At 31.3% G+C, this 15,669-nt stretch overlaps 2 protein-coding genes across 2 annotated transcripts; one reads left to right on the top strand and one right to left on the bottom strand.

Annotated features, from left to right (window-relative positions):
• Positions 1 to 1,577: 1,577 nt before the first annotated feature.
• LOC137933488 (uncharacterized) lies at positions 1,578 to 9,830 on the top strand. Its single transcript, XM_068777447.1, has 11 exons — positions 1,578 to 1,590; positions 3,571 to 3,638; positions 4,347 to 4,456; positions 5,070 to 5,303; positions 6,085 to 6,199; positions 6,636 to 6,696; positions 6,951 to 7,068; positions 7,519 to 7,654; positions 7,749 to 7,895; positions 8,552 to 8,700; positions 9,140 to 9,830. The coding sequence occupies exons 1-11, from the start codon at positions 1,578 to 1,580 to the stop codon at positions 9,828 to 9,830; spliced, it is 1,842 nt and encodes a 613-aa protein (XP_068633548.1).
• Positions 9,831 to 11,116: 1,286 nt separating this feature from the next.
• Positions 11,117 to 15,216, bottom strand: LOC137933487 (uncharacterized). The gene is made up of 6 exons (XM_068777446.1): positions 15,167 to 15,216; positions 13,826 to 13,950; positions 12,753 to 12,854; positions 12,383 to 12,561; positions 11,864 to 12,162; positions 11,117 to 11,195 (listed from the first exon to the last, which is right to left on the bottom strand). The coding sequence occupies exons 1-6, from the start codon at positions 15,214 to 15,216 to the stop codon at positions 11,117 to 11,119; spliced, it is 834 nt and encodes a 277-aa protein (XP_068633547.1).
• Between the last annotated feature and the right edge of the window lie 453 nt (positions 15,217 to 15,669).

Genomic DNA, 15,669 nt, shown 5'->3' with positions numbered 1-15,669 from the left:
TTATTTTTTTAAGAAACGTAGTGCAATTTTAAATACACGTTTGAAAACATATTTTTAAAGTGAACCTTATTTACACACTACAAATTATTACGAACTCCTTAGATCAACGTGTCTAATAAATGGCTCAAAAAACTTTTACAAATGTAGTTATTGCCGAAACTGAGGGTTATTATAAGAGCAAAGATAAATCGTTAAAATTTGAATAAAAGTGACAAATATAAAAAAATTCTTAAAGCGACGAAATAGGAACGATAATAAAAATTTGTATGGCATTCCATTTTGTTAAGGTTATCGGAAAACGCTTGATGCGGCCGCTTCATAGTAATTCTATTGCAAGTACCTAGGGAAGACCAGTGTCCAACAGTGGGCGAGCTGCGACTGACAGCTTTACTGGATATCCTCTTTTTTTAAATTCATTGGTATACCTGGTATATTACTATTTCCAGACACTGTAAGAAAGTTTCGGCAAAAAAGGATTGAAGACTATTGCAAGGAAAACTAAGAAATCTTTAATGCTTTCGAACGGTTTTTATGTAACTAATAACATTGTTCATGTGTAAGAAGTTTATTGTTAAACAAATATGAGCTATTTATTACATGACAATACACGGAGTTTAATTTGTTGTAAATCTAATGAGAGGCCTATGTACGGCAGCGAACATCCTACCGCTGAAATGATGATCATGCAATTTCAATAAACTCAGTATAGCCGTGTTAAATTCGTCTATGTATTAATGTTTTTTTTTAAATTAAAAAAATATATTGCAGTTGTAATCGACCTCACATATATGTTTGATTATAATAATGTTACAAATAATTTAATATTGATATGGATAAAATGGTATATAGTAATAACATGTGACAAAGTTGTGTACATATCTTTATGTGACATATATTATTGATAAGACGTTTGTGTTAATAAAAAGACGGTAAAGCTTTTAAACCAGTCGTATTAAACATTTTTCTTCGCAGGAAGCAAGACTCATTGCCAATAAAAGTAACTAGAAGGTTATCATTTTGACTTTAGTAATTAAAAACTTCTTCGGAAACCACTATAGCAGGGTTAAAATCGTAAAAATACTTCTGTTATCTTTTAATTGAATAACTGAACCGACTTTCTGGCGTAAAACTTTACGGCATCATTTTAATGAGAATTCGCTTCAATGTCATTGAAACTTGGGATCGCGAGAATATGAATTACTTTTTAATCCTAGTTCTTGTAGTGGTTTTAGAAAATAATGTAATTAACTGCGACATTAATTCTGTAATAAGAGATTATTATAATAGCGGTAAGTGTTGCAATGAAATATAAAAAAGTCCTTATATATCATAAAAACATATGAAGATCAAGGTTTCTAGTTTACTAAATTTAAGTATTTTATAAATGTATAATACTTACAAAATTGGAAAAAATAAACTATGCTTATTTTAGTTTAACAGTCCCACAAATGTCAACTCATAATACGTTGAGAGACATCTATCAGTTTTAGTAGGAAGTACTGTAATTCTCAGTAAATGGCTTGACAAGATAAAAAATCAGGCCATCGCTGTATGAATTTTTAACGGACGCTGGCAGAATGGTTATTCTGAGTAACACATAGTGTTATATATTTATATGAATAATTTTACATATTAAATTACAATTGCTTTCATAGCTATAAACATAAGAAAATAAACAATTAAATACAATTTTTGTGTTACTTAGTAATACGTTATGAAAGTGTTACCGTTTGCCAGGATTAAAACAATAGCCAATATAGCGTTAGATACTTTGCAAACTCGAAATATAATAGCAATGAAGAACTCCAAGAACTCCTTTTTCCGTTACCATCATCAACATATGTATTATTATTCAAAAACTTGTTTAGGTCTTTAAAAACATGAGACATGTCCCAGAGTTTAAAATTTCCTGTATTATATATTCATATCAATGTATTTTACATTAGCCGAATCCGTAATCAGGTACTCTGTTGGGGAATGGGGTAGCTTCTTTAAGTAAGACATGATACGTTCAGAAAGAGGACAGCGCTTATTATAAAAAACAAGTTCTGCCCCTTCAGATATCCAACTAACCCTCCTTCTTACAAAACGTGCTGTCGATAAGACAACTATATTCTATAATTAGTCCTCCTCTTTTCAGCCCATAGACGCCCACTGCAAAACCCAGGACTTCACCAAAGTTATCGGTGGAGGAATATACAATAATCGCCCCGCTTGGAGGCTGGTTTGCGATCGCAGCGTGTTATTATGATACGTAGAGGACGCTGCTGCCCATCCTCTGGGACTTGTTTATGAGCAGTGGCAAATTGTCTAAGATTGTATTTCGAGAATCGAGCTTGCGACCTACTATCACAAATGTTAGACCTTTACTGCTACGCAATAACTGCTCGAAATATTATAATATAAAAATGCTATACTAAAATTGTTCTTATATTAATAACCGTATCAAATTTTTAATGTTGCATTTTGAAATTTTTCTTTCAATTCCCTTTGTGAGAAACAACTGTTCTAAAAATTCCTTCATTATTCAAAATAAACAGTGATGAAACACTGTAATCTTAAAGAATACTGAACGTTATTTCTCCAGAGGTTTCGATGTACATATTCGCGCAATGGTTGGCTCAACCAGCTAGATGTAACATAAGATAACTTCATCTAATAGCAATCATCAAAGACTTAAATGAATCATTATAAAACTCTATTTCTTAGACTTCGTATAGCAATTGCCAAGCGAAAAAACTATAGTGTCAAAATTTTATTTAACAAAAAAAGTAAAAAGATCAACATAATTTCATTAAGTTTCCGGGAAACAAAACTAACCTGTAAAACAGAGGCTTAGATCTTTGGACTATGAACAAACAGAACTACTGTAATGAGTATTTGAGAATAATTTTTATACATACAAAGTAACATGAAGTGTACTCATACACACATCACACCCACGCACGCATCCACTTATATATATATATATATATATATATATATATATATATATATATATATATATATATATATATGTCTTATTACTGCTTACGAATGAACACAGCATATAACACTTATGTAGCAGTATTGTATTAAAAATATTTATAGAAACTATGACGACTATTATTATTTATCATGTGAAAAGAATTTACACAATATATTTTAGAACTATAATCGGTACAGAAAAAGCATTACAATTATAAGTCGGTTTGCTTCTTGATAGACGCACAAGGCGTGTATTTATATGTAGTGACGTCTTCAAGCAGTGGTTTGATTTTAAACGGCGTAGAAATAGATAGTAAAAAAACGCCACAACGCCAGATACATATGACATCACCGCGGGGCGATTTACCGCAGGTGCTCTGACTCCTGAAAGTCTTACTAACGTATTATTCCTTCTTCATCTGTCATTAAGAAGGAATAATACAGTTACCAACATGAGAACAATATGTAGTAATTAAGACGAAGGTATTTCAACATACATATATTAACGATGATTTTCTGTTGTCATTACTATTTATTCCATAGGGATTTATAATTAAGTTATATGATAAGGAAATGTGTTTAAACATTTTTAACAAATTTTAGAAACCGTGAGCGCCTTTCATAAACAATGGGCAATCTACAGAAGGTCATACGAAAATGCATTAAAGATTGTAAGTAAATACGCTTTTAAAAATAAATTATTGACATTCTGGACACAACGACTTTCTAAATTAGATTTCACAAATGTGTGATTTGTTTATCAAAAATAATCTAATCACCAAACATTGCTATATACTAGTGAAGAGAACAGAAGAGAACGAAGAAGCTCTGGCAATTAACAAATCTGAAATAGAGAAAATTCTTATAACTTCCCTAGTCCAGGCGATCGAAAAAGCTAAGCTTACTAACTTGCAAAGTGGTCTTCAGTTCGTTTGCGTTAAGAATATATAAATATATAATAATTAATCATTATCTGTCATAACATTGTCTGTCTAACATTCTTAATGTGAATGAACTAAAGGTTAAGTGCCTTTACTACTCTGCCAATTTAAATCTTGTAAAGTTGTAAATACCAACAGGAAAATACGACTTTTTAAGGCTAAATAAACAAATAAGGAAGATACAAATACAAGCACTTAATTTTTATACCAACAACGACAACGACGACAACGACATACGACCTTGATAACGTCATCGGAAGACTAGATGCCCCCTTCAACCGGTGCCAGGGGAAGGCGGAGAAAAATGTCCAGAAATGGTAGTCTTACAGCTGAAATAATAACGTTGATGCAAATGCTTTTCTGAATCTTGTATTTTTTAGTTTACTTCATGGCCTATTGGTATAATTAAATAACTTCAACGTATATCACTGTTTCCAGGCGTTGAAAGAAAGTTTCGGCAAAAAAGGATTGAATACTATCGCAAGGAAAACTGAGAACGATTTAATTCTTTCTAACGGTTTTTATGTGACTGATAACATTGTTCATGTGTAAGTAGTCTATTGCTATATAAGTATGACCTATTTATTACAAGACAATACACTGAATTTAGTTTCTTCTGAAAGTTCTCTTAAAATATCCACTTAAATGGCCCTTATATATTACAAGAAATAACTTTAAAATACAAATCGTTTTAAATCAAATACAAATTGCTATATAACTCTACGACTCCGCGTCCTGAAACAAAAACTTATGTTGAAGTAGTTACTTAAGTATTGTAAAAAAGAAGTAGATAAAGAATTTTTGTTCAGAAAGGTAAAACACTAATGATAATTGAATGGATGCAGGCCGGCTTAAACTGGTCCTATTGGAACTTTTTGGAGGAGATCTATATACAGCAGTGGACATTTTACGATGATGATGATGGTGATGAATCAATTTAGTCATCTTTTTAAATGATTAAGAATATTATAAAACTTACACACAGCGTGCTATAGGTGAGGTCAAGGAAATTTGGCCGATTTAATGAAGTATATGATGACATTTTGGAAATTGCTTTCGAATCGTTTCAGAAGTACATTTAGAAGAATTGAAAATAAATGACTTCAAATACTAGCGCTGATATTATAAATGTTACATCATATACCTTGAATTTATTTACAGAATTTTCAAAGACATGTATTTAAAAGAACTGCCACATTTGAAAGCGCCCGACGTAACTTTTCATTTAGCACATAATGTGCTTATATTAGACGCGGAACTGACCAAGATGATTGTAGAAACTGAATACTCTCTGATGAGAAACAGTACCGAAGTTTTGTTCACGGGATCTGTTCAGGATCCGTACAAAAATTCTCCATTCATTCTTCAGCAGGTTCAAAATGAAGGCCATGCAGCGTAAGTATTATGTATACAGGGGAAGATCTGGAGGCTCAATCTATGTCTACGGAGCCATGTGCGTCTCTTTGAAGGATTGTTTGTGGTCTTTTAATAAGTGTACCTGATTTCTCCTTTTTTTTTAAATAAAAATATATCATGAAATTCAAACACCGAACAGTCATTACAAATTATTCATCAAATTTTCAAGAGAAGTACATATATAAATGATTTTTTTAATTTTCATTGAATGTACACAAAAATGTTCTTGTAGTGATATTAAAAAGTAATCATTAACTTTTTAAAAGTCTTTCAAAAAATATTTTCTGTATTTAAATACCTTTATGCACAATTTTTAAATAAGTATTTAATTGCGGCTTGCCTAAAATTACAAATTTTCTGTTATGGCTCGGGGTATAATAAGTGAAATCAAAATTTGTATCAACAACTACCGATGCATAATCTAATCCTCTAGGCTAAGAAAATACAAGACGACTTCTAAATGCCATTGTAATATAATGTGTGATACATAAAGATTATAAAACTAGTAAAAAATATTAATAATCTGGTAAAAATGGTATGGAAACGCCTTCGCGGTGTCAAAAGAGAAACCGCGTTATTAATAGAATTAATTTTATTCCAAATTCAAATTCTTTAACAAGAACAAAATGTTTCAACCTATTATATTTTATACATACATACACAACATAAACAACAAACATTTATACAATATTACAACATAAAATAATTATAAATGTGTGCGCTAATATAAAAGAAATTGTATTGCTTGGCATATTTTCAGAATAATAGCAGAAGGTTGCATTTTGCGTGGTTTTGCAATTTCAACTTTGAGCGGACAATCGGTTGTTCTAGGACACGACACGTTCAGAGTTAGGGACTGCAAATTTAATGTGGAGGTAATATTATTGCTTTGCAATCTATTTTATAAAGCTTTATGAGAGATATGAATAATTCATGTACAAAATTATCTTTGTATTCTATTGCTGCTAGTACAAGCACTGATTGTAATCCCAACTGGTGCGTGTAAGAGTAGCATAGTTTTCTTACGCCTGGTAATGTTCCCATAATTGGGACATAAGATTACACGGAGAGAGTGCCTTTGCGTAGTACATATTGATGAATAGCACATATGTTTTAGACTTTGGCCCAAAGATGCGAATGTTACCATAGAATATTTTCCGTCAGAATTTGTGAGCATTGGTGATGTTTTAATTTATACGCACCTTTGACCCACTATCGCAAGTCATGATCACGTAAGGATCACGAAAGGAGCAAGACAAGACAACGTAAGGCATCTCACTATTTATTTAACCAAAACAAATTTCTTTTCAGATTTCAGCAGCGGGTTTAGGGTCGCCTCCAGTTATAGCACCATATTTCTCTAACGAGCAAAGTAAGGCATAGCTAACGTTATAAATATTATGTATTTAATTTACGTCAAGTATGTACGTAATGTAAGTCTATTAAAACTTTATATATAAATTTAAGATCTGTTTAGGGTTTTATGTTCATCTTTCATTTGAAAACAATACGTTGGTTTTAATTAAGAAAGCTTTAGTTCACACCGTTTCAGAGCACATGACTAAAAAATAAATATCTCTAATAAGTTAATCGTGACTGTAATTATAAAGTAATTTCACTTAATAGGAAATTCGCTTGAAAATCTTATAAGTAAGCCAATACGATCGGAGTTGATGACTAAAATGCAGTCGGCCATGTTTACTTATGTTAACACCTCCATATTCAATGATTTGGCTAAATATCGGTAAGTAGCAGTAATGTACCTTAAAATCATATATCAGTTTTAACCACAAAACATTTTTATCATCACCATAATTTTACTCGTAGAATGGCCGCAGCTAGACATAGGCCTCCCCTATAGATGTACAATAGAACCAGATGGAAGCGGTCTGGATCAAACATATACTGACGACCTTAATAAGGTTTGACGATATCTACCTTGTAAGTGGGCGTCCTACACTGCACTTGTCAGTTTAATGTCTCTACTCAAGAACCTTAAGGCAACTGCGGACATCAGTACTGTACGCCATATATATTGCCACTGCTACTTCAACTTGCATTTTCGTATAATGCCTAAACTTATTTAAATACAAACTGCTACCTTAATATTGGTCTATTTGGCATTCAAGATACGGTGCAACAGATTTTTTTTGACACGTTATTTCTTAAAATAATATTTGTTTCATATGCTTAGTTACAAACAGGAGAAAATCTTCGAGAAGTCTCGGAAATATATCAATGAATTTATCAGAAAAAATAACAAGGAAACGGTTGTTGGCAATAAAGCGTCTCAGGACCTGCCTCCGATGAAAATACAGTGGACAGTGAACGTAAGCACAAATAAAATACGTTTCTATTAAATAATAATACTGTTACAACCTAATAATATAAAGTTGGTTAAAATTTTGGTTTGTTAATCTGTAGGTGGCAGGTGAGATTAATGAATCATTGGTCGCATTGACTGATGTTGTGGTAGATGGTTTCGATTCAATTTATTCACCTTACATCGGTGGCCCTTACAAACTGCAAAACGTTGGCATAGCAGAAACTCTCCGATATAATACATTAAAGGTATGTTCGCTATATAAATTAAAGTAACAGAATAACGTAATACAATAAAAATATTGAAAAGTATGAAACAACAACCAAAGAAAACTGTGATTAATATACACCTGGAATACAAATAAATAATTTAAACTCTAAGAATAGACTGTAGTGCATTGTTACGGATACACCTAGACTGTGATAATTGAGGTGAGGAAGAAAGGCGATCCTAAGAAGGAAATTTAAAATGAATGAGAATGTTAGATTAAGTGACATATGTTAGCAGAGTGAATGAACGATTATGTGAAGACAAGAGAGAGAAAAAATTGTTACACGTAAAAAATGTATTAAAAATGTATCTCTTTCCCACAATGAGCTAAAGGTGTACGATAGGCCCCCAAAAACAGTGGCCGTTAAAAAAAATAAAAATTGATTTCGGGTGTGACTAACACGAGCAACAGAGCATTTATAATTCTGGCTCTTGATTTGGCGCATCGGACAGAAGAGTAAGTCTTACAGCAAAGATCTGCTGGATTCACGCTCACAGAACGTTGTCTTTAACTCAGTGATCCGATTTTCGATGTAATTATATAGAGTTGTTAAAATTAAATCTGTTTATGAAATATTAATATTTTCGACGAAAGATATTGCTTACGTGCTAAATAAAATATTGTTTTTTTTAGGTCCATGGCCAATTAACAACTGAAAACAATAACGTTACAAATGCAGTCATGTTTTATATGGAGCTGCAAGACGTGAGTGTAAACTTGGAGATGAACTCAGAATATAGCTCACCGGCTACGTTTAATATTGACAATAATATTTTTTGGAGGTAAATATAGTGTAATTACACGATCAAGTATTGTTATTCATAAAATTCGATTACCTTAATACAAGAATATTGCAATATTTGTTTATCCTAAGGTCTGTTCTTCTTAAATAGGGAAATAGATTGTTATTTACGGATTCACATATAAGGCAACTTATAAGTTGTGTTCAATATGGTAGATGAAAACGAGGAGTTGATGTAGCGTAGTTAGAATTAGATATATTTGTTAGCTTTGCCTAATAATCATGCATATTTAAATAGGAAGGCAACAGATTTAATCCTACAATTAATAAATATTAGTGACGCTTATTTCGTTCATTGAAATAACGGGCATTCTTGTTTCTATTGTTATCATAAAAAGTATTAGAGATCATAAGCATGAGAAATTACTGAAGTATCTATTTATTACTCCAATACATAAATAATATTTTTATATTTTAAGGCACACAGATTTTTCAATTAGAAATCTCAAAGATCTGAAGGAAAGAATTACAGCAGAGTCAATTATAAGTGGATATGTCATAAATCAAATACCGAAAAGTTTTAAAAAAATATTGTTGAAAGCAACTAATTCTGGTAAACACATAAAATCCGAGGAAATGGACGGTAAAAAAACAGAACATATTGAAGAAAATTCAGGCTTTAACAATTCAGTTAAAAATGAAAACGGCCCATTTTCAAATGAAGGAGATTCTGATTCAAATTCTAAAGGTAATAAAAAGATGAAAATTCATATTCACGTGAAAAAACAAAAAATACAAAATGTGACGCCACAGAAACTTGACAATAAGCAAAAACTTTATAGCACTGAAGATAAAGATATTTCACAAACAAGTTTAATATCCGGTGAAGATAATATAAAAAAAGAATTGAAAGCAATGGCAGCTTCAGAAAGCGCTGTTTCAGGCGATGATGATGGCGCTCCAACAAAAATTGTATCGGAGAATATCAGGAGAAGCCGTAAGACGAAAAACAAGAAACGAGGCAGAAAAAGTAAAAAGCGCCATAATAAACGCCATAGAGGAAGAAAAGTAAATAGTCATCACAGAAAAGTAAAAAAGAATGTAAATAAAAAAGTTTTAAAAAGAAGGTATACAGAGATGCCGATATACGTGTCTGAAAATGAAGTATAAAATACACGAATTAGCAATAAACTATTCATTAAAAAAATTTCGATTTTTATTGATATAACAATAAATACCACAAATTAAAATAGAAAAAATTAAAGTTTTTTTTTACCTACAGGTACAGATCTATTATTATTATAAACTGATAACGAGTTCTCCGCTGGACACACGCCTTTCCCATAAATTTTGCATAGGACCGGTAGAAAGTCTGGATCCAGCATCTTCTGTCGACCTAGAAGGTCGTTGTGTCCTTAATATGAATGCTTAAGCAGAATTCTGGAAACCTACAGAGAAGGCCTATATGGTAGCGTACATAATTTTAGCATCAGGTGAACAAAAATCAGTCAATCATTTAGAGCATTCTTCATTTAATATGTCGAGAATAATTTACACAATTATAAAATTAGCATAACGGTCGTTTTTATTAAAACAATATTTTAGATTGATAAAGAAAATAAAAGTTTTTGAATACAGTTGCATATTTAAGAATATGAAAATTGCTTATCACTAAGGTAAAGGTGCAAAATATTAAATAATATATCCTCTATGTCGTACAGATTAATTACACGGAGCATCTACAGAAATGGCATGAGGTTGGCAGCCAATTAATTTTTGATAAAATAAATGATGTAACGGCTTCTGCTGGAACTGGCGGAAGAGCGTTGATGATTGGTTAAAGTGCTGTAAGCTAAATATTTTCAAAGCTCTATCGTCTAAAATCTGGTAAAGCAGTTAAATTTATTATCAAGAAAACACAAAAGTTTTTACTGTTAATAAATTTAGAACATTTTTCTTATCCTTCAAAATTGACAATTCCTTTTACGAGGCTAACAATAGATTTCTTGTGACATACGAAACTGTTTGCTTTGAAGAGTTCAACTCTTCAATTAACCTTTTTTTATTAAGAGCTAATTAAAGAGCAGAAATGGTTTCGTCTAATGTTGCGCACGGGAAAGAAAACATCTCCCAACTTGCGTTTGTTTAAATAGGATAAGATATTACTTACTAACCTAGTATTCACGTGCATGTTTTTATTGTACATCATAATAATTTTTTATGAAATAAGGTGTTTTTTGTTTCATGAAATGTTTTATGTAAAGCTTACACCTTTTTGGTGCGGCAATATTTTTGTTAGATTTTCATTTTATTTATTAATTTATGAACCAAATTTTGCTGCTCGTAGTAAGAAAAAATCCCAATTATAATATATAATAACTAAAAGTAATAATAAAAATCAAATTATTATCTAGAGCGGTGTGTATGTTTTTAATGGTTTAAATATAATTCTTATTTTAAACTGGTTTATAAGCCATATTTTCTTCATCCACATCCGGCACGCCTCCTTCAAAGTGTCGCATCGGGATAGAGTGACTATCAGCAAAAAAAACAGAAAGCTGTTAATAATGGAAGATATGTTGACATTGAATAAAATAGAGACTTTTTATTTGTTAATAGAAAATATGAAACGATTTGGATCTAAATGAAGGTTTTATAATCGTAGAATGTCGCTTACATCTTTACCGTATATAAATAGGAAGATATCTTTACTTATATAACTTATAAATACTTTCTTTTAAGAGAAAGCAGCTGATTTCTTTACGTTACCATTAGGCAAATAAGTATTGATTGTGAACTTCATGAATATGCTTGATGGCTTTTTTATTTCCACCATTCTCAGCACTTATCATAAATAAAAGGATACAATATTTTTAGAACACATTTGGTTTAAGAAAAAGATTTAAGGTTTCAGACGAAACGGTGTACAAAAGAAATCATCCAATAATTACACATAATGAAACCGTGTTTATAGTTTCCTTTTAAGTACACAATATATACATATTTCTATTAAGACACTGCTTTTCCTTAAACAGATAGATAAACAAAGTTTGTACTTATTAACAGAAAGGAAAAAAAACACATAGTTATAATAATGTGTGTGGCCCTATGTTCATGTCTTATGTTATAAGGCGGGAAACCAACGCTACTTAAGAAATGTGAATTTAAGTTTTACAGCTGAAGTTAATTCTAAAGATAAATACCTCGTCGAAACTTCATGTAGCTTTTCATTATCATCGGATATTTCTTCTGAAGATTCACCTCTGTTGATTTTCATTTTTGATTTTATTTTATCTCTTTCATCCAAATCATTAACTCTATAGAAATATTCATCCGGATCTTTCTTCGCGATATCAGAGGAAATATCTTTCAATGGTGGAAATTTCCTCATGACTATTGCAGAACTGCCACTTTGCACTACTGTTGTTTGAATTGCTGGATTGGGATTAATTGAAATGTGATGGACAGGCGGTGTCGTGAACCTGTAATAGCTAACCGAACCCTGAAAAAATTTAATTGGCTCTGTTCAAATTTAAGCGGATATATCATTAATATAGCTAAACACTTTGACTTTTATCTAATAGTCTAAAGTACAATCATTGGAAGAAAGGCTAAATTTAATCTCAATACAATTAATAGTTTTGTCAACAAAACAAAACGTGTAGAAATTTCATGCTCGTAAACATATTCTACCAGTGAGTTAATTTTTTTAACGATCTAACCTCTGGTACATCTAAATCTTCTTCATTAAATCGTTTCGAAGTTAACGTATTTGAAAACTTAGATAGTCTTTCTGCGTATTTCCTGGTATCCTGCGATTTCACCAACGTCTCAGAAAGTGGTTTTTTATCACCAGCGGAGACCATAGTATCTTGGTAATCGGTGCTAATGTTTGAAAATGCTGTGAAAAATAACAATGAAGTCTTATCATGAAATTATTTACTTCGAGAGATTAAACAACATTATGTTCTTTAGAATTTTGAGAAGATGTTCGTCACAATCTGTTTTAATATTAAATTTTGTAATAAAAGGTCATTGAAGTTGACTATGTCACTTAAGTTAAATATTAACTTGAACTTAAATATTACTTACAATCATCTTCATCGCTAACTCGTCTGCTTAATGGACCAAACTCTGCCAAATCTTTACGGTCGTTCCACTGTCCACGACGCATGTATACAGACACATCAGACCCTATAAAGAGTAAAATAAATAGTATAAATTATAACATGAAAGTTCATTTGCTGAGGTCTCCTCATTTACGATTATATGATAAATTCTTCATAGCCGCAGAAGACAAATTATTATCCATATTTCCCTTTGTTTACGTTGTTATCTAATAATTAAAAGCAGATCTACTAAACATGTATCTTTTAAAAAAAGTTTCTAAATCAGAAAACCGAGAAGTGCTGTTTAGGCTTACTGTTTCATTGCTTATATTTTGATACTAGGAAACTTGTGTCAGTACAAAAAGCGACTTCATGTTTATATACGATACACTTCAATGGTATGCCGTAAGTTATACGGTTCCGGAGCTGATTGATTGATACACACATACCTTTTAGATATATTTACGAGTACAATCTTTATAAAATCGTAAAATAAGCCGATCGTAAGATAATTTATATAAAGGATGTGCTTCACCAGGTTCGAATCCATAGTCTACAATTTTAATAACTTTTCCATTATTTATTTATCTCTACCTTTATTATTAAACTTCATATAGTGAATTTATTTATCATACAGTAATTATATATCCTATTATTTTGTGCTGTTAGCTCGATAGCATTTACAGCGTCACTGAGTTTGGATAGCTCAATGCTGAAGGTGCTTATTGTAGACCTTTCTGCAGTAATGAAGCTAAACAGCTACCTTGAAAGCATCGGCTCGGATTTTTATATTACTTATTTCTCTGGATCGAGAAGCTGCCGAAACTTATCTATAGAAATATATATATAATATATTGATACGGTACTTGTTTTGTTTTATCGTTCTCGACAACAGATAATCATTACAAATCAGGAATGTTCGAAAGAGCTGAATCATGGCTTAATCAGCTGTTATTATTAGACTAGTTGTTTATTGTAATCCACTGTAAACACTTAAAAGAGAAAGTTTTGTAAACTTATGATCACTACATAACATATTTAATTAATAATACTAACGTGTAAATGTTATGAACTCGGCCAGCGAGTAATTGTATCCATACGCAATGCCGGCGATGATGCAGATGGAGAAACCCAAGCATATGATGAACATCAGGATACTTGTGATGCAGAAGGTGATCGCTCTGTCGCATTGTTAATTTATAACATTATCATATAGAACAATTTCTCACCATAGATGTAAATATATAGTTGTTCAAGGTTATGATCATCGGTCGATAAATACTAAACTTAAAACAAAATTGTAAGTAAATTACGTTAGAAAAGCGTCATTTATATTACAGATTACTACTTGTACAAAATTTAGTGTTTAATAGTAGCAATCATCTATCAACCTATATAGATGATTTCTACTATTAAACACTAAATATTTGGATTTAAATGGATTGCTGTTTGTGTCTTTAGTTGCAGCTTAACGAGTCATGGAGAGAGTTAAGCTCGTAACATACGCCTCACCTTAAGATTTTCAATAAGATTGCTTAAAAGAGATCTTGTAAAACTAATGGAGAGGTCTATGTCCAGCAAGGATATTTTATGCTTGAAATGATTATGATGATTATGATGATTTTAGTTGGTAACGATATATTAAACTTTTAATTTCAGATATGTTATTTATGTATTTTTTATCTGATAATCGACAAAATATTTTATAGTTATCCGGAAACTAACTAAAAAATTTTAGCGATGAATAATATAAACGACTTTCCACCTAGGAAATTATGTACTGGTTCTATAAAAATAATGGTAGCAAAGGTTTTAGTGTCCTCCTTTTGAATAACTTAGATATTACATCTCAATGGAATTTCATTTTTGTGTCCAATACAACAATATTTAATGAGGAGAACATGTCACATACTTCAAAGATAAAGGTAAAATAAAATACGTTAATCGTCCATTTATTATCTATTAATTTTTTTAATAAATTTTATTTTAGATTCTAAGCAGAGCAAAAAGCAGAGCTTTGTATAGTGTTATAGTTGTGGAGAAAAAATAACAAGAAATACAACAATAACACATCTTTTAATTAAGTTAACATAAATTTATACAATACATCTTATGAGATGTAGCTTAAATCAAATAGTATTTCGGGGTATGTACCTGGCTATCGGAAACTGTATAAAATACGCAGAATTCTTTCCGCGTTTGTCATCATGGGACAAGGTAAAACGTCTCAAGTTATGGCACATTTCACGCCGGAAAATAGTGAGACTTGCAAATATGTAAACATTACTGTTCCGGTCTACTTACTACGAAACTTATATTGAAACAAATACAATTTAAAAGCCTAAGAGAGATCGACTATAAAACATGGAGAAACTACAGGTTAATTAAGAGACTTACCGTTGCATAACGTCCATGCTCCATGCTAAACAGTTACATAAATAGCACATTTTTTTGGTCAAAGATTTCCTCGTATGCCGATGTTAATTAAAATATTCTTTGTATCTGCAACAATTTTTATTTATGAAACTCAAAATCAATAGTTAAATGCTTAAGTATATTTTGAAAATCATCATCATTTCAACGATGTGACACCTAATGCTGGACACAGGTCTACGCCATAGATTTCCAATAGGACTGGTTGAAAGCGTCTTTATTAAGGTTTCTGCCCAACTTAGGAGAATGACCTATGTTGCTCTTGCGGTTCCGTAATCTCCACTGTAAAACGTTACTTAGCGGCTATCCGTTCAGTGCACTTCGTGTCCTGTCCATTGCTGAGGTTGTCGGTTTCTTTTTAATCGGTTTATTCTGTTTGTTTAATTATTTTATAATCCGTTCTAACGGACAACGTAGTACAATCATATTATAAAACAATATTTGCTACGTATAAATATGATATAAAA

Source organism: Battus philenor, unplaced genomic scaffold, assembly GCF_028537555.1.
Source record: "Battus philenor isolate CCGP_79_NKW_IND1 unplaced genomic scaffold, ilBatPhil1.0.hap1 SCAF_13, whole genome shotgun sequence".
Classification (NCBI taxonomy): Eukaryota; Metazoa; Arthropoda; class Insecta; order Lepidoptera; family Papilionidae; genus Battus; species Battus philenor.
The sequence above is the reverse complement of the archived record's forward strand: the minus strand, read 5'-3'. Positions and strand labels throughout refer to the sequence as shown.

What these genes read in the sequence shown, in the direction of transcription:
- LOC137933488 (XM_068777447.1), top strand. An exon ending in CAAAATGAAGGCCATGCAGC is followed by an intron (nt 5,304 to 6,084) that starts GTAAGTATTATG and finishes GCATATTTTCAG; the next exon opens with AATAATAGCAGAAGGTTGCA. An exon ending in AAATACAGTGGACAGTGAAC is followed by an intron (nt 7,655 to 7,748) that starts GTAAGCACAAAT and finishes GTTAATCTGTAG; the next exon opens with GTGGCAGGTGAGATTAATGA.
- LOC137933487 (XM_068777446.1), bottom strand. Translation starts at nt 15,216, where the DNA reads ATGTGCTATTTATGTAACTGTTTAGCATGGAGCATGGACGTTATGCAA. An exon ending in CGAGTTCATAACATTTACAC is followed by an intron (nt 12,855 to 13,825) that starts GTTAGTATTATT and finishes TACTCTTTATAG; the next exon opens with GGTCTGATGTGTCTGTATAC. An exon ending in CTACATGAAGTTTCGACGAG is followed by an intron (nt 11,196 to 11,863) that starts GTATTTATCTTT and finishes TTTTGCTGATAG; the next exon opens with TCACTCTATCCCGATGCGAC.